The 27098-nt window shown below is 55.4% G+C and overlaps 9 protein-coding genes across 9 annotated transcripts; 6 read left to right on the top strand and 3 right to left on the bottom strand.

The window, feature by feature from the left end:
* Positions 1-4762: 4762 nt before the first annotated feature.
* Positions 4763-6814, top strand: NCS54_00042200 (Hypothetical protein; the record flags this gene model as incomplete). The annotated part of the gene is made up of 3 exons (XM_053146074.1): positions 4763-5401; positions 5517-6169; positions 6220-6814. The coding sequence occupies 3 exons, from the start codon at positions 4763-4765 to the stop codon at positions 6812-6814; spliced, it is 1887 nt and encodes a 628-aa protein (XP_053002049.1).
* Positions 6815-8503: 1689 nt separating this feature from the next.
* On the top strand, positions 8504-11230 carry NCS54_00042100 (Hypothetical protein; the record flags this gene model as incomplete). The annotated part of the gene is made up of 2 exons (XM_053146073.1): positions 8504-9910; positions 9962-11230. 2 exons carry the CDS (start codon positions 8504-8506, stop codon positions 11228-11230), a joined length of 2676 nt encoding a protein of 891 aa, XP_053002048.1.
* Positions 11231-11895: 665 nt separating this feature from the next.
* Positions 11896-13055, top strand: NCS54_00042000 (Hypothetical protein; the record flags this gene model as incomplete). The annotated part of the gene is made up of 3 exons (XM_053146072.1): positions 11896-12296; positions 12353-12547; positions 12596-13055. The coding sequence occupies 3 exons, from the start codon at positions 11896-11898 to the stop codon at positions 13053-13055; spliced, it is 1056 nt and encodes a 351-aa protein (XP_053002047.1).
* A 765-nt stretch (positions 13056-13820) lies between these two features.
* Positions 13821-15314, top strand: NCS54_00041900 (ATP-grasp domain-containing protein; the record flags this gene model as incomplete). The annotated part of the gene is made up of 1 exon (XM_053146071.1): positions 13821-15314. One exon carries the CDS (start codon positions 13821-13823, stop codon positions 15312-15314), a length of 1494 nt encoding a protein of 497 aa, XP_053002046.1.
* A 585-nt stretch (positions 15315-15899) lies between these two features.
* NCS54_00041800 (Hypothetical protein) lies at positions 15900-17284 on the top strand (the record flags this gene model as incomplete). Its single annotated transcript, XM_053146070.1, has 2 exons — positions 15900-16053; positions 16104-17284. 2 exons carry the CDS (start codon positions 15900-15902, stop codon positions 17282-17284), a joined length of 1335 nt encoding a protein of 444 aa, XP_053002045.1.
* Positions 17285-18622: 1338 nt separating this feature from the next.
* On the top strand, positions 18623-19711 carry NCS54_00041700 (WW domain-containing protein; the record flags this gene model as incomplete). The annotated part of the gene is made up of 3 exons (XM_053146069.1): positions 18623-18720; positions 18781-19610; positions 19665-19711. The coding sequence occupies 3 exons, from the start codon at positions 18623-18625 to the stop codon at positions 19709-19711; spliced, it is 975 nt and encodes a 324-aa protein (XP_053002044.1).
* A 384-nt stretch (positions 19712-20095) lies between these two features.
* NCS54_00041600 (DUF2012 domain-containing protein) lies at positions 20096-20999 on the bottom strand (the record flags this gene model as incomplete). Its single annotated transcript, XM_053146068.1, has 3 exons — positions 20507-20999; positions 20354-20446; positions 20096-20298 (listed from the first exon to the last, which is right to left on the bottom strand). Exons 1-3 carry the CDS (start codon positions 20946-20948, stop codon positions 20096-20098), a joined length of 738 nt encoding a protein of 245 aa, XP_053002043.1. The 5' UTR covers positions 20949-20999.
* A 309-nt stretch (positions 21000-21308) lies between these two features.
* On the bottom strand, positions 21309-23093 carry NCS54_00041500 (Homocysteine synthase; the record flags this gene model as incomplete). The annotated part of the gene is made up of 6 exons (XM_053146067.1): positions 21309-21467; positions 21522-22181; positions 22232-22591; positions 22647-22730; positions 22857-22911; positions 23047-23093. The coding sequence occupies 6 exons, from the start codon at positions 23091-23093 to the stop codon at positions 21309-21311; spliced, it is 1365 nt and encodes a 454-aa protein (XP_053002042.1).
* Positions 23094-24837: 1744 nt separating this feature from the next.
* Positions 24838-25449, bottom strand: NCS54_00041400 (MARVEL domain-containing protein; the record flags this gene model as incomplete). The annotated part of the gene is made up of 2 exons (XM_053146066.1): positions 24838-25229; positions 25371-25449. 2 exons carry the CDS (start codon positions 25447-25449, stop codon positions 24838-24840), a joined length of 471 nt encoding a protein of 156 aa, XP_053002041.1.
* Positions 25450-27098: the final 1649 nt, after the last annotated feature.

Here is a 27098-nt window from a genome sequence, read left to right as displayed (position 1 = left end):
CCACCCGTCGTCCATGCGCGCACGCAAACATCCGCGAACGGGCGCCATGTTGGCTCCTTTGCCCGTGTGTAATTGACACAAGATAGGACTGCCATTGAGTCGTTAGGTAACAGAACGACATCGATTGCTGTCACACATATCCCGTCCGTGGCCTCAGGTTCCCTTCCCTTCATCAGCAGGAGTCTTGGCCCGGTCGGTGGCTGGCAAGGCGGCGTGCAGGTCTGTCATGCATACTCGTACTGTGGGAGGGTGTGCGTGCGTGCGTGCGTGCGTGAGTGTGTGTGTGTGCGCGTCGAGGGCTCGTTTTGCTCCTTCGGGAGATATTGGGGGATAGAGGGAGGGACGGGATGACGGATGATGGACGGCCAGCCATGTGTCTGCCAGTTCTGCAAAGAAATAACGTCCCGTCACTAACAACCGTCATCAAATAACCCGCCGCCGTTCAAGATGCATCGTCCTGCTCCCTTCGCCTAGCCTCCCTTCTTAGTGCCAGACAGGGTGCCCATTTGACTACCTAACTGTATTGGGTTCGGCTGCCTGCTTCCCGAGGTCAGAGCCGAATATCAACGTTAGCCTCGACCCTACCGTCGCCCTTCTCACCGAGCCCGAAACGGGGCGTCGGAGGGCGGCGAACGACAACAACTTCGTGCGGTTCCCGTTTTGAGTGGTTTTCTCTCTGGATGCTTGGTCCTTCCTTGGACGTTGGGATGGAGATGGGCTGGAGACGGCCAGCTCCTTCAATGGAGGCGCACCTATGGAACATGCGGGCGTGGGGCACAGGCGTGGAGGTATGGAGACACTTGGGGGAGCTAAGCTAGAACGCGCAGTAGGGGTGGTGGTAGGTGCGTCGAGAAGGGCCCTCTGACGGCCTTTGGCCTTGGTAGCTCAATGCTTAGCCGCGGATAAGTTCTCGAGGCTGATGGCACATGAATCTGTCTTGGTTTCGGGAGCGAAGGCTGATGTCGACGTATGGGGTATTTCGCTGGGATCTGTCTTCATGTCAATGAGTCCGAGCATCGTGTCCAGGATGAGAGTGGGGGCCAGGGGAGTCATGATGGTGTCTGAATTCCTCATGCGTTGTGGTAACCAGGGTCCCGCTCAAGATGTCTGGGGATGTCATCACCATCGAGCCAGCCAGGTGATCTCTTGCCAGCGGCCATCCTAGGGCGTTCTAGAGCCAGGCACCGAGGCATTGGGGACAAGGTGAGGACGGGGTGAGAGATGAAGGTCGGTGCTGGGTGGCAACGGTAAATGGACGGGCGGGTGAATTAAAAATAGCGCGGATGCGGGCAGAGGACAGGAACGATAATGACGGCAGAAGGTCTGTCTCTAGGCAGTCGGTCGACGCAGATTCAGAGGTGCACTCATGCAAGCACATCCCGCTTCGGCCTATCGGAGCTGCAGGCGCCGGTGAGGCTGGCCACAGAGCACCGGCCGGTGAAGGCACCCGGTCACAGCTATCTCTCGCTGTGGGAGTCAAGAGCTCGACAAAGACAAAGAGGGTGACAAGAGCATCATGAGAGCAACGGCGATTTCGGAGCTTTAACGATTGATGACTGAACGGCATGGATCCACGACCCGAGAGTTTGAAAAGGCGGAAAGGGAGCAGATAGGACAGCACATCTTCGCTTGCGGAACAAGAGAGATAATAACAACGTGATGAATAGAGCCGTGTCCGCTGCGAGCCTGTGACGTTGAGTGAGATTTGAGGCTTGAGAGTCTGTGCTCGGTCTTGCACCTCCGGGCAACATAGAGCGACCTGGGCGAGATGCTAGACAGCTGCCCTGTACGGAACGTTGACGGGTCCCTTACACAGATCCCCTTGGGGGAGCATCAAGTGCCATGGGCAGGCCATGCGGCGAGCAGGGACCAGGTCTCGGTCAACCCGTGGTGCTGGTCACACACAGACTGCCCTACCTCACATTCATCTCATCCATGACAGAACAGACAGGCTTCAAGGCACAGGTACATATGTACTTACATTGCAGAATCTGGAGTACAGCAGGCGTGCAACGGGGAGGCGGACGTTGACCGGGCAAAGTGCAATTGTTCATGGCTTCCTCCCCAGGCCTGTTTGCTGACAAGCCGGGGTGCTCTATAGCCGAAAGGTTTTTCGAGATGAGCCTCCAACGGCAGGCATATCACGACCTTTCGGAGGAATTATGTGGCTCGGCCAGACCGGTACGGTATTCGATAGTCGAAGGAGGGTTGTATTCGGTCGGGAGTGAAAGATGGAATCCCGTGCCGGGTCATGGCAACCCCTACCGAGATCCTGACCTTGGAAGAGCCCCCGATATCGCCTCGCCTGACTGCTTTACCTGGGCTGCTGCCGTGTGCCAATGGCTGCTGCCCGGTTGATATCGACATATCTGGATTTGGGCTTGGAACCGCTTCTTGGAGACCCCTCAGTGAGATATGGATCCCGTCTCGGAGGAGGTCCGTTGACGATTGACTGCAAGTCAAAGTGGGACGGGTTGGGGAGACGAACAAGCGGTGCAAGTCTAAGAGAGAGAAAAAAGAAAGCAAACCCGAGGAAAGTCCATGGAGACAGTTCAAGTGATGTGCAGAGCTGGAGCTGGAGCCAGAGGAACACCATCAGCGGCAGGTTTGGTAGGTGCGTTGCAGAGCTAAAGTAGAAAGATTAAGCCCACCTGCCCACACTCTGGAGGTGAGGATTGCCGCCAGAGCCGCCATCGCGGCGCCACCTGGTGTGACCCTTGCGGGAAGTGTATTGGACTGGAAAGGTCCTGGCCTTGAGACACGAGACTGGATGTTCATTTTCAAAGGGAAGAAAAAACAAAGACCAGGTTCTGCGACTGGTGTCTCTGGCCGAATGGATGCCCCAATGTGCAGGTGCAGGCCGTTGGTGCGGTACAGCCCGCCCGTACAGTACAGAGGTACAGTACGAGGCGCTGTCGCTGAGAAATCTCACAGTGGTACGTACTGTACTCGGCCGGGATGCTGTAGCCGGGTCTAGCCTAAATCGTCTCACCTTGGAGGACCCCCATTTTGCATCCCCATCTTTCCATTCATCCATTCATCCATCCCAGGACTTCGGCGGTCTCTTGTCGGTATTTCCTGGCTGGCCCGTCGCCCTGGGTCTGAGCCTTTCCGAGCCAATCGTCTCTCTGTGAATTCACCACCTGGGCAGATGCCATCACCGACTGATACGGAATACCACTCTCCTGGACATCCAATCTTGGGACCAAACACGGTACGGTCAACTTGGCATCTCCCGTCGGTATTCCTCCTCCCCGGCACCGTGAGCCCGGCCGGACAGCCTTGACCTCGACTGACCTTGAGCCCACCTGACAGTCCAGTGACCACAACAGCCAGCAGCCCAGGCCACACTCAGGTCCCCCCGCCGTGGCTCGTTTCTACCCCAAAGTTGATTTGATTCCCGGGCCGGTCCCTTATTCTCGGCTGCAAGTACCACATCCATATAATTGCCGTGTGCTGGTACTTGGGCCTAGGCCTCCGGGGAAGTCCACTTCCCCCTCTGCTCTGACACTGTCACCGCATGCACTGGGCTCCTCTCCGCCGCCCAGTGCCCAGGTTCCGCCCACCCCCTTCCCACTCGCTCGCCCTACTCCTCCCCCTAGGTATTCCCATCCCACGCCCTTCCACCTCCGTTATCACACGCCACTCCCAACTGCTAGTCGTCTTCGCGAAGACGGGACTCTCTCGGTCTCTTTCCATGAACCTCTCTCTTCCTTCTCTTTACCAACCCATTTCCTCGGCCAACTCAGCGGACTGACCTCGAGCTGCTCTCCTCTCACCGTTGCTCTCCTCACTCACCTTGACGAGTTGTCGACGTCTACCTGCAACAGAGAAGTCTGCATATCTATCCAACCCGAGTTATACAACTACACAGAGCCCGGCCCTCTCGTATATACGACTACCATCTCCGCCCGCTCGCTGTCTTGACCCGACTCCGGGGCTCCCTCCAATTACCACGCACCTAGCACGCCCGAAAACCGAATCCGCGCGCCTCTTCTGCGACCGACCCGGGGACGGAATTGTCATCCACCTCCTCCACTGAGTCGCCATCGTGCGTTGCGCGCCTACCCGAGGAGGCTGCAACTTGTTCGCCTTGTTTGCTTGAGCTGCCCGCCCCCGGCTTTGCCATTCCCGTTCCAATTACCAATTCTACTGCTGCCCTGGGCTACGTTGCGTTCAATTGAACTGCCCGCCGCCCGACAAGCCCCCATTTACACTGCGTCTCCATTCCTGTCCTCACTCGCGCCTCAGGCTGTTTTGCCTTGCCGTCACAAGTCATCCAGCCTACCTGACCTGCCTTACCTATCCACCAATAAGTCTCCTTGTTTAACCTCGACGCTCACCACCCGCTCTGTCCTCTTCTTTCATACTACCTCGCATCGGAGACGGATCCCTATATCCTGCAGAACAGTGCAGCAGTACCCTGTCCCGCCTGCGATCCTCTTTACTCGACTTGGACGCGCCTCTTGGTGGGGTCAAATCTATTTCAACGCACACTTTAACGCATCGCTCACGGCCTACCTGCGCCGTACGCTTGCGCCTGCGCCTACACAATTCGCACACCCGCGCGCAACAAACCTAACGGCTACGACCTATCACGGCTTCGGCTTTAGCCAATTCATCGATTGGCACGGTATTTTGACGCCTACGAGCCGCCTCCCGCCCGCTCGACTCTTCTTCCTTCCCCTCAGCTTCTTCCCCTCCGAGATAATGGGCGTTTGATTTCTCAACGCGCCTGTCCTATCTCCCTGCACTGTTAGCCATGAACACCGTCGCCCATAGCCTGGCCGAGGCTCCTCCCCCAGCTTCCGCTGTCGCGCCCATCAACCAACACCAGCACCAGCAACCGCAGCCTCCGCCATCACCGTCGCCCTCGCAGCCGACCTCCGTCTCCGAGACCGCTCCAACTCCCGTGCTGCCGCCCATCTCCTCGCCGTCTGCTCCTCCCGTTTCGCTGCCTGCTGCTCTCGCCGCCGCCGCCGCCGCTTCTGCGCCCTCTCACTGCCTCCCGCAAAACCCCGATGAGCTTCCCCCGCTCCGCCAGCCGTCGCCCACCTCGCCGGCGCATTATACGTTTGAGCAGCATCAGCAGCAGCAGCACTCTCACCACCACCTTCACCCGGTCACCCCGCCTCTGAGAAAGGACACATGCTCCTCCATCTCGACGCAGGCCACTACCGCCACCTTGGCCTCCACCGAGACCAACAACACATCGTACAGTGCCGACACCTCTCCTAACCTGCACCAGTCTATTTTCTCTGTAAAGGATGGCTCCGACGTCTCTAACAACCGCCGCACGAGCAGGAGACGGACCGGGCCCCTTTCCCAGCAGTCTAGAGAGCGCGCCGCACTCATCAGGAAGCTCGGTGCTTGCAATGATTGCCGGAGGCGCAGAGTTGCTGTAAGTCATGGCCTGCCCTACCAGATGCGCACTTGCGCTTGACTGAACCCTTGTCATTATCCCTCCCGTGTCAATTCTCGACTTAGATGCCAACACTGGCTTTCTCCTAATATAGTGCCACCCCAGTCACCACAACATGACATGGGAGGATGTTGTCTCCAAGTTTCATCGATCCCACAGCCCGACTATCCAGGACATCGCGCCCTCCCTCGCCGCTGCTGGCCGGCCATTGAGCCCCGCCCCCGCCGTCGCCAACGTCCAGTCCCTGTTCGCCCACGACCCTCAAGAGATGGATATTGATTCGAACCCTCCCTCTTCTCATCAACCCGGCCGGCCTCCGTTGAGTGATGCTAGAATCCGCACTCCGCTGCCATCGGGCCCTCGCCTTGAGAAGTCGTTGTCATTGCCAGGTATCGAGAGCTTTAAGAACGACCTTCAGACTAACGTGGGGCGCATGCTCTCCACCCCAAGCCGAGACCGGTACACCTCGGTCCAGGTCCTGTTTCTGTTCTGGCAGGACGACGAGGACGTGTCTACGATTCACTCGGCTGTTCGGGAGCTTGGTGAGGTCTTTGACAAGTACTACCATTATGGCTTCCAGGTTCAGACAATACCTTCGTCGTCTGATGGCTGCAAGAGCTCCTGGAGGTGGCTTTCGCGACAGCTCAACGAGTTTGCCGAGGACCGTGACGAGCGCGATGTCTTGAAAATTGTCTATTATGCCGGACATACATATCTAGACGGCAATCGCGAGATGGTCTTGGCGAGGTAAGGATATCACATGTGATTTTTTCAACTTGGTGCTAACATGAGTGTAGTTCGAGAGACCCAGAACGAGCTTCGACCATCCGATGGGGTGGAATTCAGCAGACCCTGGAGGAGGCTCGAGCCGATACTCTCATCATCATGGATGCGGCGTACTACCCATCATCTCGTATGGTTCGACAGCAAGGTGTTCTGGAGCTGCTGGCAGCGTCAGTGTCGGAGGAGCACTTCTATGGCCTCGATCGGTGTGCCTTCACACGAGCTCTGGCTGAGCAACTTCGAGTCAGAGCAGCACGGTTGAGCCCCCTTTCGGCCGCTGAGCTGCACGCAAACCTATTCTCCCACTATGCCAAGATGGTGCAGGACAAGAACCCAGAGCAAGAGGTGGTAACCAGCTTCCCCTCGCCGCTGCACATGATGATGTCGGGTAACTCGAGGCTTCCGTCAATCTTCTTGTCGCCGGTATACCAGAATAGCCCGATGCGCAGCAGCTTCTCGTCGTACGAGAACAGTCCGCAATTGCATCTGTCGATTCGTCTGGACGACGACAACGTGAACCTCGAGAGCTGGAACGAGTGGCTCCGGCTGATGCCCGAGGGAATCAAGGACATCAAGGTTGAAGGCCCCTTTCGAGCTACCTTTAGATGAGGAGCTGAGGGTTCTGGGATGGTACCCTTCACATACGTTCAACGGCTCAAGCCATACCATCAGTCAGCTACTGGTGCTCCTCTAGAAATAGAGGCGGCCGAATCCTCTAGAAACAGAGGATTGCTGTTTGGTTTACCCTGAAAATGGGAAGAAGCCTCGACCACGATGTCGGATGCTGTTGATGACCTGCTCCAGGACAGGACACTATGAACGGTGGTCCTGGGGACGGCTCTCTCAAAGACTTTGCAGCAAGCACGCACTCCCCTCTTGTTACGCTCGCATTGTTTTTTACCACACTATGATTTGATCTGCAACATGTAATGACGAGTCCATGAAATGAAAGCGCATGGAGTCTGATGGACCGGGCAAAAAGCAAAAGGGGGGGTGACGGACCCGGCAGGATATGGAACTGTGCCGGGGTTATTTGACGGACCGGACCAGGCCGAACAACGGACGGCCGGGCGGAAAGACAGAGGGATTGGCGAAAAGGCGAAAAGAGGGCCGAAAGGCAGGACAATGAAGAACATGGCTTGGGTTTGTTGGGTTTGGTTTGATTTGGTTGGGTTATAATGGCATATAGGCATACATAGCATCTCTGATTGTTTGTGTTCGGTTATCAAAAAGTTTCACTCCACCTCTCTGGACCTTGACATGGATGGACTCGGGCACGGACGGACAGCCTCGCCTGTCCTCGGGCACCTGCAGGGAATGACGAGGGCCAGCCCGACATGTGAAAAGGGCGGGCTGGGCTAGATGAAGGTCCAATGATGACGAAATAGTCAACGATTCGCAATGCCAGCCATCCTTTGCACAGGGTTGTTGAGGAGGAGGAGAAGGAGGAGAAGGAGAGGAGCAGACCGGGGCTATGAGTCGGGTGATGTAGCGGTGCTAGCTAGATGTGACTGTTCATGGAGCGGGACCGTGGGGGATTGTCCAAGGATTCTTTCAGGACAAGGCTGCGAGGTGGTAATTCGGTTATCGTATGTTTGCAATCGAGGGTCGAGGAGGGGTTTGAGAGTGTTTGATAGAAGCTGGGAGAAGCTGGTGGTTCCCCTCCATCATGACTCTTACCCTGCCATGGGTGGTGGTGGTGTCGAGAAAGCTCTGCTGTCTACGCGGCAGACGGTGACATGTCGAGCAACCAAAACCCCCCCACCAGGGGCCGCAACAGATGCATTGATATGGACAAGTCGAACAATTCAGACCCAAAAGGGCCAAACTAAGGCCGTGAATCCCGCTTGGCATCCAATGTTGCCTTACCGAGCACGGCCCAGCCATTCATTTTATCACCGAGGTGACCGCCCGAGAAATTTATCACCCAAGGAGAGGCCTGATACGATTTTCGGACGGGACCTGGGCTAGCTAGCCGCCATTGATCCATATCCAAGCCAGCACAGCAGGCGGGCAGCCCACCACCCGACCTCATACCTGACCTAACGCTACCTACCCGCCGCCGCCTCCACTGCACCACCAACCACAAGGTACCTAAAGCTACGCAGCCGCCCTCCATCCCATTGAGTGAAAAAAAAAAAGAAAGGCTTCCCGTCTGCAGCCCAACCTAACCTCTCACCTCTTGCAAATTCCTAAGCCTCTCATAGCTTTTTCCTCTTCCTCTCTTCTTTCCTTTCGTATTCATTCTCCTCCCCTCATCATCATACCCCCAGGACCCATAATCAAAATCTGATCGACATGGGCGGTGTCATATCTTCTTTCTCAGGCAGTAGCGGTGAAGACTCCATCGCCGCGCGACAGGCACTCGAGAAGAAGCTCGCCGACCGGGAAGAGACCATCTCGGTCCTTGAGGAGGACCTCAGCAAGAAGGAGAGGGAGTGCACAACAGTTTCTCAGGATGTCGACGACCTGAGGAAAAAGATCAAGGAGCTCGAGGCTCAGTCCTCGTCGGCTCTCGACGAGACCCACGCTCGCATCGCCATCCTGCAGGACGAGCTCAAGAAGGGCGGTGACACATCTTCCGAGCAGCTTCGCAGCACCAAGGAAGCCGCCTCCAAGAGCGCCCAGGAGCTCGACGCCGCCAAGGCCGAGCTGGTTGCCCTCGAGGACAAGTTCAAGACTCTGGAGCAGGAGAAGCAGTCCATCGTCGACCAGCTCGCCGCTCTCAAGGCCGAGCTCGCCGAGGTCAAGGAGGCCCGCGAGGCCCTCGAGTCTGCCCTCAACAAGGAGATTGCCACCCTCAAGGCTCAGATCACCGAGGCTGAGGAGAAGAACCAGACCCTGCAGCAGGCCCACAGCAAGCTCGAGGGTGACCTCACCGCCGCCTCCAGCGCTGCTGACGAGGGCAAGAAGGCCCTGACAGGCACCGAGGAGAAGTACAACACCCTTCAACAGACTCACGACAAGCTCGAGACCGACCTGGCTGCCGCTGTCTCCGCTCTGGATGAGCAGAAGAAGGCCTTGGCCGGATCCGAGGAGAAGTACGCCACCCTGCAGCAGTCTCTCGACAAGCTCAAGGAGGAGTCCGACGCTCAGCTTTCCTCCGCCAAGACCGACCTGGCTCAGGCTGAGGAGAAGACTGCTGCCCTTCAGCAAACACACGACAAGCTCAAGACGGATTCCGAGAGTGAGCTCTCATCGCTCAAGGCCCAGCTGGCTGAGCTTGCCGAGCTCCAGACCAAGCACGCCGCCCTCGAGCAGACCAACCAGACCCTGGAGAAGGAGCTGGCCGAGCTCAAGGAGAAGGTTGCTTCCCTGGAGAAGAACAACGAGGCACTTAAGAGCGATTCCTCCGCCGGGCTGGTGGCTGCCCAGAAGGAGGCTTCCGAGTGGCAGGAGAAGCACGGTGCCCTGCAGACCGCCCACGACGGTCTCTCCAGCGATCTTGAGGCTGCCAAGAAGCAGCTCGCTGACTCCGAGGAGGCCCAGAAGAAGTCCAGCGAGGAGCAGGCCGCTCAATTGGAGGCCGCCAAGAAGGAGACCGCCGAGGTCCAGGCCAAGCTCACCGCCACGACTGAGGAGCATGCCGCTCTCGAGAAGAAGCTCGAGGAGCAGGAGGCTAAGCTGAACGACGTCGAGAAGCAAGCGGAGGAGGCCAAGGCCAATGCTACAAAGATTGAGGAGGACCTCAAGGCCTCCCAGGCGGTAAGCAATCTCTCTTGACAACTCCACTTACAGAAGCTAATGAGTAAATAGGAGAAGGAAGCCCTCCAGGCCAAGATTGCTGGCCTCGAGTCTGACTCTCAAAACTCCAAGGAGGCCGAGTCCGGTCTCAAGACCAAGCTTGAGGAGGCCGAGGCCAAGGTTACCAGCCTTGAGGCTGATGCCGCCAAGGCCAAGGAGACTGAATCCGAGCTCAAGGCCCAGGTCGAGGCAGCCCAAGCCAAGGTCACCAGCCTCGAGGCTGAGGTCCAACAAGCCAAGGATGCCGAGGCCGCCTTGAAGACCAAGGTCGAGGAAGCTGAGGCCAAGGCCGCCAGCCTCGAGTCGGAGCTGCAGAAGGCCAAGGACGCCGAAGCGGAGCTCAAGGCCAAGGTTGAGGAGGCCGAGGCCAAGATCGCCACTCTGGAAGCGGATGCGCAAAAGTCGACCGACGCCGAGTCCGGCTTGAAGACGAAGCTCGAGGAGGCCCAGGCCACCGAGGCTGATCTGAAGAGCAAGCTTGAGGAGGCTCAGGCTGGTCAGACCAGCGCGCAGACTGAGAAGGAGGAGGCTCTCGAGAAGGTCAAGGCTGCCGAGGCCGAGAAGACCGCCGCCGTCGAGAAGGCCGAGGCTGCGGAGAAGGAGAAGGCTGATGCTATCGCCAAGGTTGAGGCTTCTGAAAAGGAGGCTTCCGAGGCCACTGGCAAGGTCGAGGCCGCTGAGAAGCAGGCTTCTGAGGCTGCCGAGAAGGCTGAAGCCGCCGAAAAGGAGAAGACCGAGGCTGCTGCTAAGGCTGAGGCTTCTGCTAAGGAGGCTGCTGATGCCATCGCCAAGGCCGAGGCCGCCGAAAAGGAGGCCGCTGAGGCCAAGGAGAAGGTCGAAGCTGCCGAGAAGGAGAAGGCTGATGCCATTGCCAAGGTAGAGGCTGCTGAGAAGCAGGCTTCTGAGGCGACCGAGAAGGCCGAATCTCTGGAGAAGGAGAAGGCCGACGCTCTCGCCAAGGCTGAGGCTTCCGAGAAGGAGGCTGCTGAAGCGGCAGAGAAGGTCAAGGCTCTGGAGGCTGAGAAGACCTCTGCGGCGGAGAAGGCCACTGCCCTCGAGAAGGAAAAGACTGATGCCGAGGAGAAGACCAAGGCTGCTCAGTCTGCCTTCTCCAGCGCCCTTGAGAAGGTCAAGGCCATCCAGGCTGAGAAGAAGGAGGCCGTGGAGAAGAGCGAGGCGTCCGCTAAGGAGACTGCCGAGGCTCTCGAGAAGATCAAGGCATTGGAGGCGGAGCTCAAGGAGCTCAAGGAGAAGCAGACCAACGGAACGGCCGAGGCATGAGCCAAGGCTACGTGACGTTGGTGATGTGAAGTGATGGATGGACGAGATGCCCCCTGACGAATCTCTCGGTGAAGAAGAGAAGAAAAAGTTTATATGATCGATGTATGACGCTGGATGAACTGAAATGTCTGTCTAATTCATATCACGGGAAACGAAGGAGTGGACACATGCGTCTTTGATGAACTCGATACCCTTACATTAGTTTTTAGAGCGTAATTTAGATGAGCGTCTATGCCACTCTTTTACCTGCCATCTTTGTCTCTATACTGTCCCTGTCTCTATGTTGTGACTGAGTTGAGTTGCCATTGGTGAAGCCATCACGGTTTGGGTATATACTGTACTCAATATATAAGACTGGTATTATCACTAGACAGTTGAAGGGTCCAGAATAGGCAATGGCCGAGACTCGAGATGGCGATGCTAGGGATCAATTAATTGGCTGCTTATGGTTTCATGCTCGCTAAGCCACCTCATCGCATCCTTCCTCGTGTTCTAGGCAAGCCTGAGCAGGGATCACATCACAGCCATCTTTTCAGCTCGGGGCTTCAACATGATCTCATGTCGACCAACTCATCTAGTCCTTGATAATTCCTTTCCAAGTCGAGAGAGAGAGAGCAGGTTGACGATATCCTTCCACCTTTAGAGACTCTTGTGTCATCGCGACCATGTCCTCGCTACGGACTTTAGGCGCCATCCTCTACCTCGCCGTCTCCGCGGCCGGGGCAAACCCCTCTTTCAACCTCGCCGACGGCCTCGTCGACGGCCAAACTGGCGACGACGCATGCCGCGATGCCTTCAGCGCCGACGTCGCGTGTGGGCCAGAATTGAACAAGTTCATAAGAACCCGCTCCATGTACCGCGAAGGAAGCCGTCTCCCCACCGATGAAGACCTGGACTCCTTCTGCACCGACTCATGTTATGTGAGCCTGCTTGAGTATCGGCAGTCCGTGAGGAGCAACTGCGGGGATGCCGTGTACAAGGAGCTTGGCGCCGGACGGCCCTGGAAGCCTTATCATCGCGCCGAATTGGCTCTCTTTGCGTACAAGCGCAGATGTCTCAAGAACCCGTCAGTTGAACGCTTGTTTATTCGACTCATTCCATTCCTGACTAACCATCCTCTAGTGATGGCCAATACTGCAACGTCTTGGGGGAAAAGGGCCTCCCCCGCGTCCTAACCGACCTGCGATGCGACGGGTGCTGGTCTAGGATGCTCCATCTTGAGGCTACATGCCCCCTCAACCCAAGAGCCTCAGAAAGGGCTACTCAACTTTACGCTTTTCAACGTTCATACTGCCCACCCGAAGGAAATTCGTTTAGGTCCGTCCCTCCTCTCCGATATTGGACGAAAACACTAACAAAAAATAGAGTGACGAATTGCTGGCGCGGAGGAGGAGACTGCACATGCAAGCAGCTCATCCACGTCAAACCAGAAGACACCTGGCTGAGCCTGTCCCTGGAGCACGGCGTCACAACGCGTGACCTGAGCAGGAACAACGGCCTCGACTTTGTCCCCGGGAACCTCCACCGCCTCGGCCTGCTCTGCATCCCCAGCCCGTGCCGCCTCCACGCCATCGAGGTGGGTGACACGTGCGAGTCGATCGCCGCCGCCGCGGGCGTTGAGAGGGATGAACTGGTGGACTGGAACCCTTATATTGAGTCTAGGTGTGGCAATCTCTCTTTCAGGGCTGGGGAGACGATTTGTGTGTCGGAGCGGTATGTTGAGGGTAGGTCTGATGAGGAGGCGAGGAGGAGGAAGGGTGCTCATGGTGACTCTCCATTTGATGTCGACCCAGATCAGGATGTCTTGATGCCGGATGACTTGTGATTGCAACAGACTGGAAGACGTAGATTATTGGGCATCTCTTGCTGCTGGACAGGAAGTGAAGGAAGTTAGTTGCCTGGTTGCTCAGAGGCCGAGATAGAAGTGCTCTCTGACACCATCCGTTGTCGGTCAGTTCCTTGAAACACTGGAGCTGAGATATTCTCCCGAGGAGGCGACAAAGAAGCCATTGGCTCTTCTAAGGCAGTCACTACAGTTATACCATGTATAACCTTGTATTCCTTTCAATTGACAAATGAGAAACGCCGTACGAGACATCCAGTATGCCGATATATCCAAATCCATCGAATTCTGCACACCGTCCAACACACCATCAACAGGCTCCAAAGATAAACTCTCCAAAGGCGTTTGTCAATCATAACACCATGAATCTTCTCAGACCCTTGACGAGCACCTTGAAAGCAAGAACGTGTCAACTCTACAGGCTGAGGATCTTCCTCACTTCGTCGTACGGGCTATGCAATACTGACTTGACACTGACGGTGTATGCTCGTTCAAGCACAACGCTACGCAGGCCCTCAAGTGAGACAGTTCTTCCGTGCTACAGCCACACGTCAATCTATTCGATCACCATCTCTTGGTGTTGTGTCGTCATGGCAGAATTCGCAAGACGGGTTCCGAAGATCTATCATGTTTCCAATACTCTGCCAAGTGTCAACCATGACGCTTCTGGAGAAGGAGAGATATATAGAAGAGAACCTCTCCCCTATCCTCTCTTATCTTGGTTGCTGCTAATGCTATACTCACACAATGACCGTCACCGACACGACCATGAAGCTGCCCACCGTGGTGCTAGACACTACGCTGACGGATCTATACCGTCAATCTGGGAGTCCCTGTGCCGACAAGTGTATTGGCCAGGTCCTTGGTACCTTTAGCGCGACTCTAACACTCGGTCCTAAGGTGCCTCCCAACCGCAAATACATCTATCAAGACAGCCCCTTCACTAGCAGCCATGATGTAACTCCCGCCGACGACGCTATAACGACCATCAAGTATCTCTCCCTCCTAAACCAGCGAGATGCTTTCATGTGTGGCACGTCGCCTGCCATCTTCTTCCATATGGGTTCCTCGTCACAGCGCAAGAGGCATGACCAGAAGCAAGTTGTCAAGACGCTAGCCATACTATCGGATGCACAGCGACCTCCCCTCGTCTTCTGCGATGGACCCGAGTACATCCCCATCAAGGAAGCAAACATCGATGTGGTGGCGTGCAAGGCTATCAGCGACTACCTTGAGGGGTACGAAAACGTCGTGCCGCTCGAGACGCATTGGTTCCTCAACACGAAGCGCGCCCTCGCCGAGTCTGGTCTCCCGACGCCAAAGAGCGTGGCTGTCACTGTCGAGGGCTTCCCCATAAACGCCGAGTCATGCTGTGCGCTCTGCATCGAGAACTGTCTGGATGGCTTCGTCATACCCAGGGGCTGCGCGGGGGCCCGAGGGACGTGGTTGAGGGAGCAGAATTCGAGGTTGTACCAGGCCGTCGAGTCGTACCCGCTGCCGTTTGTGCTCAAGAGCCAAATGACGTTTGGAGGAGCGGGTACGTTCATCGTGAGGACCGAAAAGGATCGTCAAGGAATCATCAACGACTTCGGAAAGGGCTTTCTCAGTCGTCTGCTCTCGTCCGTCAACGAGATCAACTCGCACCTCGAACCAGCGACCCTCCTCTTCTCAGACCTCATCCAAGACCCGATCGGCGACTACGGTATAACCTTTTTCGTCAACGAAAAAGGACGACGGCCCATCTTTCTCGGTGTCTCGGAGCAGATCATCGAGGGTGACACGGCATGGATCGGCAGCATTATCGACTACCGCCAGCAGAACGAGCTCCGTCTCAAGTTCTCCTCGCTGATGGTTCAGATCTCGGAATGGCTGCAGTCGTACGGCTACGTCGGGCCTGCGGGCGCAGACGTTCTTGAGGATGCCGATGGGACGCTTTATGTTGTCGACCTTAATGTGCGGACGACGGGGTCGTGTTCCCTGCCGCTGCTGAGGACTCACTTTACGAGTAGGGGCCTCGATTGTGCTTCTTCATTCGCTGTTGACGTGGAGAAGCGCAGAGATGACTTTATCAACATGTTTTCGAGCGAGTTCCAGGAAGGTCGCATGTGTATCCTAAGCTGGTACGAAGATGAGATGTCAGGATGTAGCTTAGGTCACTTGGTAGTAGGCGCACAGGACGAGGCGAGCTTAAAAGAGCTCACAGATCGAGTGAGGGAGACATGCGGGCATGTGATATTCTAAGCAACGACATGGAGAATTTCAACAATGGCTTTGCAGTTTGCGGTAATGGGCAAGTTTGACGATAGTGGAGAGGAGGTTGGTAATGCTGACAAGGGTCACGGTTAAACTGCCGAAAGCGTGGAGGGGGAGGGGAAGCTTTTAGTTGGAGGCGGCCGACCCTTGGGGTCTAAGCTAATCAAGCATAACTTGGTCTGAACCCAATTCACCGTCATTGTTTGTGTGATGAATTGGGCATCTTGAAGTCGATGGATGTGCTTGGGATGTGAGAATGACAGTGAGAGTGAGCTGTGAATCTTCACCTCCTAGCACAAGATGTAGCTACACGACATCATCACCATCACCATCACCAACCACTAGACTAGACGGATCCAACCTGCATGTGTAATCCCCTGCATGGGTTGGTAATGGCCCTGTCAGCCACATCAACCACCTAAACTAAACTCCCCTAGTCTCAGCTGAACAAAAGACACAAGGTTAAAAAGGGTAAAATGCAAGACAAGCTCCAATGAGAAGCGCGTAGCACAAAAAGCTCTCCTCTTCCTCCTCACCTTGTCTCTCCCTTTGCATCATCATAATTGCTTCAAGATGAATTGCAACGAGCTTCAGGGTCACGCCAAAGCCGACTGCTTCGTCGTCAAGAGGCCTAGGGCGCTGCAATGGTTCTACAAGGGAGAGCTGCAAAAGACATCTGAGGAGGAGCGTCAGGCGGGGCGCTTTGAGCTCTTCCTCGATCTGCTCTGTGAGTATCACCAACCTTGACTTTCAACAACAAAGACTAATTCACCGTAGACGTCGCCATCGTCGCCAACTTTAGCGATGAGCTGGCAGAGCATCCAGATGGCGCTCACCTCGCCAAGTACATCCTCATCTTCGCCCCGGCCTGGCACATCTGGGCCGACCTCCGCGAGATCATGAATTCGTACTACACCGACGACCTTCTGCAGCGCCTCGTCATCCTCTGGGTAATGGCCCTTCTGGTTCTCTACGCCAACAACGCCAATTTCGCCGACGAGGACATCTCAGCCATGCGCACCACCGTCGGCGCCTACCTAGTCGCTCGCTTCACCACCCTGAGTGTCTTCGTCCTCACTTCGATTGCTGCCTATCAGCACCGTACGCAGGCTCGCATCATGGCTGGCTTCATGTTTGTCGGTTTGCTCATCACTATTCCTCTCTTCTTTGAGAACATCAGCATCCGCGCCAAGGCTGCCGTTGTTGCAGTGTCCATCTTTTACCAAGAGGCGACTTGGGCCCTCACATTGAGTCCTTGGATCAAGCGCAAGCTGAAGCTGACATATAGCACTGCCGTCGATATTGCCCACGAGATTGATCGCATGGGTGCCTTTTTCATTATTATCCTTGGAGAGTTTGTGTACAGCATCATCGTGGGTAACAAGACGGGTATTGGATTGACATCCGGGTATGCCAAGGCCGTTTGCACTTTGATTATCGCCTTTGTGCTCAACTGGATCTATTCGAGCGGCGACGGCAGCATCCAGGCTACTCACCCGATCCGACGGTCCGCTTGGACGGCTTTCGGTTTCTTCCTCCTTCACCTACCGCTGGCGGCTTCGTTCCTCATCGGAGGTCACGTTGCGGCGGCAAGCACAGGGGTGGAAGAGTTTGAAGACGGACAGCGCTGGCTTCTTGGCGGAGGACTGGGAGTTGGCATGTTTTGCCTGTGGGTGTACGGGATGCTATATCGAGTTGAAGGAGAGTGCGAGCTCTTCCTAACCCAGGTTCCGCGTATCGGCATGAGGTTGGTTGTGGCCATCATCCTCATCGTGTTACCCGAGTCGCACAACCATCTCAACGCCGAGGACTTTATGTTTGTCATTATGGCTTTGTTCGGCTTCTTATTGATCTGGGAGACCATTGGTGGACTATCCAAGACGTCCAAGCTCTTTGAGCCTTGGAATGAGAGGTTCCCGCCGCAAGAGGAGGAAGACACAGAGAGCTTAGCGAACTAGAGGTAGAGAAGACAAGACGGGGTTGTTGATGAGTGGGGAGATACGTACAGGGTTTGTCAGTAGACGGAGTCTTGGCCTTTTGAGAGTAAAGTATGCATAAAATAACGCGAACACGAGATATACCTAGGTAGTTGAATCAAGCAATTGAGAGTTCGGTCATGGCCCAATGAGAGTCTGGCGTATTCTGCACTGGGGCACATACTTGCATTTGACGTTGGCAGTCATGAGGATGCACTGCCACGATGAGTAACTACCTCGAGACCTTATGCTCGAGCTGGAGGCTGATGGAAGCTTCCACGAAAGAGACCGAGGCATCGATCACTGAACGTCATCGCCACTAGTCGTCATCTGTGGCGCATGCTTTGTATCGAGCATCATTCCAAATTGCTAGCGGAGAGAAATTCGATGGCTGTGAAGAACAGTGATTCCAAAATTCAAAGTCTGTGAGGCAGCCCAATCAATGTTGTACCTTGGTAGACGGCTAAAGCCAAGAGAAAGAGGGCAGTGTTTTGCGAAAAGCCTGGGGTCTGCTACCTATTCACCCCGATGACCTTGTCATAAATCATGTACCTCTGGACCCATTTACATGCAGTCACCATGCGAAATGCGCAGAACAAGTACATGCAGGGACGACAGCTTGGCATCAACTGACCAATGTCTCTACCGCTGAATGAACAAACATAACTCTACAGATCATGGCCTCACAAAGAGGGGCTTTGGACTCTTCTCGTCCCTTTTAATAGAGGGTCTCATGCAAGCCTTGGGTACTGTAGATGCCGGAGATCCGAAAGGAGGCTGTGCGGCTTTCCCTAACTGCAACCCGATGTTCTCGAACCAATGGCGTCACCTGCGCCGCGCGCGTTGCGTGCGCTGGGGGCGATCGGGCAGGTCGGGGTCCGGGTGGTGACTGCCCCTCCTCCCCCCCCCATCGCATCCCGTCGCCTTTCAAGGTGGCGCGGGGTGGGTATCAGGAAGGCGCGAAGCTGTAGCAAGAAAGGTCACAGGTGGTAGCGGTAGTGGCAGTGGCAGGTGCCATCACGCCAAGGGGAAACGCTGACGACGAAAGAGGAGAGGACGGCACGGGAGGGAGGCAATCGCTTTAAAAGGCCAGCGGAGCCAGTGGTTCCTTTAAGTTCCTTCCTTGCACGAACGATTCCGTGATTCAGTTTGATTCATAGATTGTCAAACAATACTTTTCCCTCATTCACCTTACATCCTACGGGTACCTACCTATTACCTCTAGTACCTGCATCATCGACTCTCCCTCATCTGCGTCCTCAATCGCCGCAAGTATCCATCCCCATCGCCCTCACTAAACACTCCGTCATTATCTCTTCCATGGACGACTTTGCTCCTCCAACTGGCCCGCCCCCGCCCAAGGCCCCCGAGGTCCCTGCCGGATGGGCCGTGCGATGGAACGACCAGTACAAGGAATGGTGAGTTCTCAACCTGCATCCTTCGCCGCACATCCGTGTCCTGACTTGCGTCTCTTACAGGTTCTACGTCAACATCTACACCAAAAAGTCCCAATGGGAGAAGCCCACTGCTCCCGTCTTCCCCGTCGGTGAGGATGCGCCCCAGGGCCCTCCTCCCGGATACCAGCCCGGCGACGGCCCTGTACCGACAGACACAAAAAAGAATCCCTATGACGACCAGCGCAACCAGACAGTCGGCGGCCCCTCTTCTACCGAGGAAGATGATGCTAAGCTTGCAGCCAGACTCCAGGCTGAGGAGGATGCGCGCGCTCGCGGTGGCCCCGGTGGCCCTGATGTTCCTGCAGGATATGGCGGCTCAAATAGCCCTTTCCCTCAGAGCAACAGTCCTTATCCCCAGCAGTCTGGCAGTCCCTATCCTACAGAACTCCCTCCGAGGGAGAGGAGTAAGAGCGGTGGTGGCTTCCTAGGTAAACTACTGGGCAAGGGCAAGCAAATGGCCGGAGGCCATCAGAGCGGTTCTCCTGGTGGCGGCTATGGAGGCGGCTACCAGCAACAGCAGTATTACGGCCAACAACCCCAAGGATATCCTGGACAGGGTCCTCCCATGGGCTACGGCGCTCAACCCCATTACGGCCAACAAGGCTATGGCGCACCCGGTGGATATGGCGGTTACGGTGGTGCTCCCGGCTATGGTGGTGGCTACGGCGGTGGTTACGGAGGTGGCCACGGTGGCGGCTTCGGCGGCCACAGTGGTGGTCGCAAGCCGGGAGGTGGCGGTATGGGCATGCTGGGTGGTGCTGCTCTCGGTGCCGGTGCCGGTATTCTGGGTGGTGCTCTGATTGCGGATGCCATCAACGACAATGAACAAGACGCCTACCAGGAAGGTTTCGGTAAGTCATGACATCAAGTCCTGCATACTCATGACAGCGCTAACTCGTGAGTAGAAGATGGAGCCGACTATGGTGATGATGGTGGTGACTTTGGTGACTAAGGCAACAGCTGAGATGTTCTCATCCGGTCGCCCTCATGCGATTTACTTATGAACATGGTTCACTGGAGTCTCGGATTGGCGGTTGGCTGGGTTTTTTTCTTCATGAATGCACGATGGGTAGCAGGGATTTGGGTTTCGGATTGAGCATATGACTGAACCACACCAAAGGGTTTGGCTAGAATTCCAGAAGAATTGGCCTCTATTGGGCAGAACCATTGACTCAAGGAGAAGCCAAATTGATTAATGATATCCATTGCCAAGGGCATCCAACGCCCGTTGTTTCATAATCTCTCTATCATATCATATGCTGTAAGCCTCTCGGCAACGCCACCTCTTGGGTTTATATCCCGGTGATCAGGTCACAATTCCGATTTTGTATGTGCATTACCGTCTCACGCCCTGGTTCTTTGAAGAGCCACCGCCATTGTTGCCGCTGTTTCCGCCCTCCTTCTTGTTGGAGCCGGCGAGATAGGCAGCCATATCAAAGTTGGTGAGAGGGTTCTCGCCCGAAGCCTGTGCATTCATGACGGCGTTCATGGGGCTGTTCTTCTGCTGAGCTTCAAACTCGGCGCGCAGCTCGGGATCCACTAAGTAGCTTGTTAACTTTTGTTCAAGTGTTGAGGTGGTGTAGGGGCCACGTACTGCTGTCCATGAGTTTGGGCATGCCGACCAGCAGAACCAAACTGACAAGAGCCATGAGGATCATGGGGTTCTTGAGAATAGAAAAGACAGAGACTAAAGTCACAAGGTCAGCATCTTTTTCAAACCGCGAGCAGCCGGATATCCATCACTCACATTGCGGCCTCTCCATAAAGTAGTTCTTAGAGCCAATCGCCCTAACCTCGAATCCCCTCCCCTTGCTCCCCTCCTTCACGGGGACAACCTCGCCCTTGTTTCCCCAGTCATTTCCGCGGAAAGTCTCCCACGCCTGGACGACATCGTGCTCAGCGCCCTCGACGACCTGGATGTCGATGCGTAGCGGGTGGAACGCGTCGGTCGGGGCGTGGATGTCGGCGAGGTACGACCCGGGAGTGACGTTTCGGAAGACAAAGGTGTTGGATGAAGATAGCGGCGCAGAGTAGTGCACGCCGGAGGAGGAGAGCGTCGCGTGGGTGGAAGGCGGGAGGGTGAAGGGGTTCGGCTTCGCGGGGAGGTACAGCGTAAGAGGATCAGAGGCGAGAGCAAAAGAGAAGAAGGCGCTGAGGAGAGCGCCAGTTTCGGGGACCGTGAGACGCATCTTGAAGGGAGGGATTGGCGATGAGGTTTTATGGGTTGAGGATGGTGGTGATGTGTGGAGGTTGGACAGAGTGACGTTTGTGGTGTTGAGAGTTGTTGCTAGAGACCAAGTGGGCCAATCAGATTGAGTCTAGGCGGGTGTGGCTTGGAGCTCCTTGTCAGCCTCAATTCGAGCACGCAACGTTATGGCGTCAACTTTTTTCATCCCATCTTTTACATCTCAGGCATTCAATTGGTTTATACATCATGTAATTGATAATAAGATGACGCTTTCTTCATTCAACTATCTTCATTGGGTATTTCATCAAAATCATCCCCGTCGCTCTTTATCCAAACAGCAAACAATACTCTATTCGTCTTTCTAAGGAGCAATGGGGGCCTCGGCCCCCTTACCCTCGGGGACAACAACCTTTTGCTCCTCGCCCTTGGTGGTGGCGTCGGCGGCAGCCTTGAAGGACTGCTCAAAGTCGGCAATGATGTCGTCAATGTGCTCGATACCGACCGAGATTCGGATCAGGTCCTGAAAAACAACTAGTTAGCAAGGAACAAGTGACAAGAGATAAAGAATGCTTACCTCGGTGACACCAGAGCTGAGCTTCTCCTCGTCAGAGAGCTGCTCGTGTGTGGTGCTCCAGGGGTGGATGGCAAGGGTCTTGGCATCACCAACGTTGGCAAGGTTGGAGATGAGCTTGAAGCCGTCCACAACCTCGCTGCCGGCACCGCCGCCCTTGACGCCGAAGCTGAGAACACCACCGAAGCCTCGCTTGAGGTACTTCTTGGCCGTCTCGTGGTAGGGGTGGCTCTCGAGTCCGGGGTACGAGACCCAGCTGACGTAGGGACTGGCCTCGAGGTACTTTGCGAGGGCCAGGGCGTTCTGGGCGTGGCGCTCGGCGCGCAGGCTCAGGGTCTCGGTGCCGAGGAGGAGCTGCTGAGCAGCAAAGGGGTTGAGGGTGGCACCAAGGTCACGGAGGATCTCGACTCGGGCGCGGATGATGAAAGTGGCAGCGCCGAAAGTCTCGTAGAACTTGAGGCCGTGGTAGCCGTCAGAGGGCTCGTGGAACTGGGGGAAGCGGTCGGCGTGCTTGAGCCAGTCAAACTTGCCAGAGTCGACGACGACACCGCCGATGGTGGTGCCGTGGCCGCCGATCCACTTGGTGGCAGAGTGGACGACAATATCGGCGCCGTGGTCGATGGGGCGGATGTAGTAACCACCAGCACCGAAGGTGTTGTCAACCTAGGGCAGGTGAGCCAATGGCAAGCAAGTAACTCGGGGTTTCAACTTACAACAACGGGAACACCCTTCTCGTGGGCAACCTTGGCAATAGCCTCCAGGTCAGGAACGTTGTACTTGGGGTTACCAATGCTCTCGAGGTAGACGGCCTTTGTCTTGTCGTCAATGGCAGCAGCAATGTCCTCAGGCTTGTCGCCGTTGATAAACTTGGTCTCGATGCCCAGACGTGGGAGGAAGACCTTGAGCTGGTTGTAGGTGCCGCCGTAGAGGTTGGAGGTGGACACGATGTTGTCGCCGGCGTGGGCCAGAGTGTTGATGGCGATGAACTGGGCGGCCTGGCCGGAGGAGGCGGCGAGGGCAGCGGCACCGCCTTCGAGAGCAGCTATTCTCTTTTCAAAGACATCGACCGTAGGCTGTTGTGCTTGTTAGCCAATAGCTTGCTTGCAAAGTGAAGCCGAGGCAACTCACGTTCATGATACGGCTGTAGATGTTGCCAAACTCCTTGAGGCCGAAAAGCCTCGCGCCGTGAGCCGAATCATCAAAGACGTAGCTCTATTCGAAGCCATTGTCAGCATTAATTACCGAGCTAAGAGGTTTGGAAGCCGACGACCCGAAAGCTGTATGAATCGGGGAGGTGGGTCATTTGTGGGGGAGGCACAAAAGCAACAACAGACGTACAGTCGTGGCGTAGATGGGGACGGCTCGAGAGTGGGTAGTAGGATCGGGCTCAGCGCTAAAGGAGAGACGTTAGCTGAAGCTATTCAAGATGATTATTGTAGACGTGGTGTCGTCCAAGGGCGAGGTTGAGGGTGAAAATGGTGGGATGTAAATACCCCGCCATCAGGGTGAGGTCGAGTTGGGAACGTACCCCGCGTGGAGCTGCAGCGTCTCAAAGTTCTTGCTCAAGTCGGACATGATGAGAGAGGAATAGGTGAGAAGAGCAACGGAAGAGTGAAAAGAAAGTTGACAAGTCTCTAGAAAAGTCTAAACAAGAAGAGGGGACAAGAGAGAAGGAGGGAAAGGGAAGAGGTTCAGCTTTGCAGTTCGTGTCATTGCTCTTTATACTTTTGCTCAACACCCCCCTCAGAAGAAAGTCCCCTTGCGTGGAACAAGCAAGTTATGCGCTCAGCAATGGTCTTGCATCCAGCTCAACCACCAAGCCCAGCTCTGTCCCCCTCGCAGACCCCTACTTGTCCCCGTTTCCCCTGCCTCGGACAAGCAGAATTGACAACAGACAAGACAATCCCACGACCTCTCGCGGTGTCACCATCCAATCCAAGCCCCTTCGGGCATGGGCCTGTGGGGAAGGTCTCGGAGCACGCCATCGACGACAAGTCCCATCGCGTCGATTTCGAGGTCGCCTCATTCGCTGTGCCCCCCGCGAACAACTGCCCATGAGTTGTGAAGTATGAGACATGGCTTCATCCTCTCCTCTGTCCGGTTGCCGGAGCCCATGGTGCAATTCCGACGGCCGGACCGAGGGCCGTTTAGCTGCTGCGCCGTGTGCCTGGTTACTCGAGTTTAATCGGACGTTTTACGTTTCAATAATATTGAGACTTCTTGTGCTTCCGTGGTCGGGCATGTGGCATGTGAGCTTTCAACTCCATCATGTCGATCCAAGTGCGGGGCAGGTGACAGGTTGACCGAGGGAACATTGAGAGTTGAAGAACGAGGGGCACAGAAGCGGGATGACAAGCTCCCAAAGCGGCAACTCGAGGGTTGCATTCTACAAGGTAGAAACCAAGAGGTACAGATACTCTCACTCAGTGTATGTACATGGCTCGTCCAATATCTCGGTATGGAATGGATCATGATGGATGGATGGGCAAATAAACCTCCCCCATGGCACAACGAGATCATCCCCAGCTCTTACATCGACCTGCAGCATTACCCAATGCCACCGCAGGATGGTGCAATTGGCTTCCATGCTGCCATCCCGCTCTTGTCCCCCACCATCAACAGACACAAACTCGTTCCAAGACAATGAGGCGTCGACACCGCGAACCGGAGCTGTCGGGGACACCACCCCTGGGCGACAGCACGACTAAGCCCAATAGGCTGTGAGTTCTTAAATTGAGAACCTCCCTCGTACGACTTCGAACCCTCGTCCTCTTTCGATTCTGGCATACGCACGAGCCTCACCTCACCTCACCCCCGGGCGCTCCTCGGTCTGGAACTCGACATGATGTATGTGTCGTGATTGCGATAATTCAACGATAATCCAAGGTCCATTGAAAACGAGCCAGCCCGGCTGCTCTTCAGCTCCCAAAAAGGTTGCCAGCTTCCTCTCTCGGACGATTCTAGCTATTCAGCCATGCTATGAGCTACCAAAAAAAAACGCCTGGTGCCGCCACCACCGCCCCCTCCATGAGGGGAAAAAAAAAAAAGAACTCCAGAAGGTATTGTCCTTGCCGATACACCTTTAACAATTTGGAGAGGCCATACCGGAATGGCGCCGTCTATCTCCTTGCAAATCAATCAATGCCTGAACGCCTGTCATGAATCCCATCTTCCGTCCTTTACGCATTTCCCATGTTGTATCGAAAGCATCCGAAGCTGAGTGACCGGCCAGCATTCAGCTGAATAAATGCCGAGGTTGGACATCGCTCCACGTCTTGGATGTTGTAATTTGGCCCTAACTTTGATATTTTAGGCCTCTTCAAACTTGTCCCATTTCCCGGCTGTTGTCGGCGTACTTGGGTTGCTCAAAGCCCCTTTTAAACATGTCCTTGGCCATGAGGATTGTCGTGGCGATCCACGTCGTGAACTGGCCCGCGGCAACCACGGCGTCGGCCCGGCCGGAAGAGCAGACGGCTCCCTCGCAAAAGATCAGCGACCCGATGTAGATGGCGATCGCAATGAAACCAGCAAAGTATAAAGCGGCGTTGACGGATTCGACCCCGATGGCGACGTATTGTTGTGAGAAGCGAGGTGCGAAACGAGGCACCAGTTCCAGGTATACGAGCGAGAATACCGAGAGGATCGATGATACGAGGAGGTAGTTGAAGGGTGATGGTATGGACTTCTTGTTGCTCATAAACCAGTTGATAACTGCACACGGAATAGGTTAGTCACATCAGATCTCGCTCGATAAGGGCCCATCGAGTCTTGACGCCAAGAACTCAGCTCGGCTCAGCTCTTGGTCAAAAACGCCGTGGTCTCAAATGAGGCCATTTGACTCTCTCAACGCACCATAGCTGCTAAGACTGATGCTGGCTAAAGACAAGGCCAGCTGCAAAACTCGCAGAGATATGAGGACGACTCGACCCATGATGAAATAAACTCTCGGCAGCGCAGGGGCGGGATGGCCGAGACGAGGCGAAGACTAATAAGACACACGAGGGATTCTCTCCAAGAAAGAAAAAAAAAAAGATGGACAAGTTTCCGACAAGAATATCGAACAGACTTTCGCCCAGAAGGAGGGAGAAGGTCCCAAGAACGACGGCAACGTGGGAATCTATATAAACCAGGCCGGCTGACGAGACATCTCTCAGACGATGTGGGGTCCGCGGGCGATCCAAGGGAGATGCTCCGAGAGAGAGACCGTGGACCCGTCAGGGAACCGCAAGGGGCCACTAAAAAGGAAAAGGGAGTCAAAGAGAGAGAGAGAAGAAAAAAAAAGACCTTTTTTTAGGTGCCGAAGGAAACGTCGATCGGAAACAAGCAGGATGGTGGCATTAAAAATGTCCTTTTCCGGGTATCACCAGAGGGGCGCATAGTACTGCAACGACAACCAGCGCCGTCTTGAGTCGTGCTTTCTGACCCGCCGAGGCAACGCTGAGACGGGGCACGTCAATGTGAAACGACCTTGTTTCTAGGGGCAGGTCCTCTTTTTTAATGCGAGGGTCCCTTATCGAGGTGACGCTCTTGGGCATCACCCATCCCATCGGCAAATGTCAAAAACCGTGCTCAGGACCCAAGACGGCATCCAGGGGCATCATCAATGCGCTCATGCGAACCCGCATCAGGACCAACAACCCTTTTCTGTCAATGCTGAGCAACTCACTCAGGTAGAGCGACCGGCCACAAGGGGATCCCTACCTCGTGCGGCCCAGTCGGATTCGTAGGATTTCCCAACCAACCAGCCAGGTCGTCGACGGGCGTGCCAGCGCTGTGAGACGGTTTGCTGCAGATCTCGTAGATCCTCTATGGCCTCGCATACCGTACCGTGGTTGAAAGGCGTGAGAGCCCGTGATATGAGCTGGGAGATGACCGGACGGAGGCTCAAACAGAATGTGACGGGAATGCAGTCACAGCGGCCGGGCCAGGCTTAGAGCCTGATTTGCGGCCGGCACTACTGTTGCTGATCATCCAGCCCTAGCTGGGTGCTGGCCAAATAAGACGGGCCACTCGGCCAATAATGTTTGCGACATGCCTACAGGCCTCTCGAGTGAAGAACGGGAGTTGGGAGTTGAGATGCAACATCGGCAGCCGTGTCTTCGGCTGTTGGTTCTTCGAAGACAGACATACATAGCTGGCGAGATTGCGATGATGATCCGCATCAGCAGCCGCTTGGCATGCTGTGAGTGTCCGTGAGAGGGCCGGGAATGCCAGCACGTGCAGGCAGCGTCTCACGTGCCGGAGCGCGACTCGACTCGGGACGGGAAGAAAGAAAAGCGTGACCTGGCAGACAAGAATTTGTGTTTTCCGTCTGCGTTGAAGAGGTGACGTCGTAGTCCCAAAGCTTGAGTATGAGCAACGGTCCTTTCATCTGGTGACAAGCTAATCACAAACTTTGTGAACGGCATATCCGTAGTCGGCCAACGATATCGTGTCTCGAGTTAATCAACAATATTGAACAACGTGGTCGTCCTGAAAGATTCGCTCCTTGAGCGCATAATCCGTCATGATGTTGAACAAGACAGAGGAGGCATGGATTTCGTTGCCGAAGGATACGCGATTGGTTTGTGGTAAGATTCT

Source organism: Fusarium falciforme, chromosome 1 (assembly GCF_026873545.1).
Source record: "Fusarium falciforme chromosome 1, complete sequence".
NCBI lineage: Eukaryota > Fungi > Ascomycota > Sordariomycetes > Hypocreales > Nectriaceae > Fusarium > Fusarium falciforme.
The sequence above is the reverse complement of the archived record's forward strand: the minus strand, read 5'-3'. Positions and strand labels throughout refer to the sequence as shown.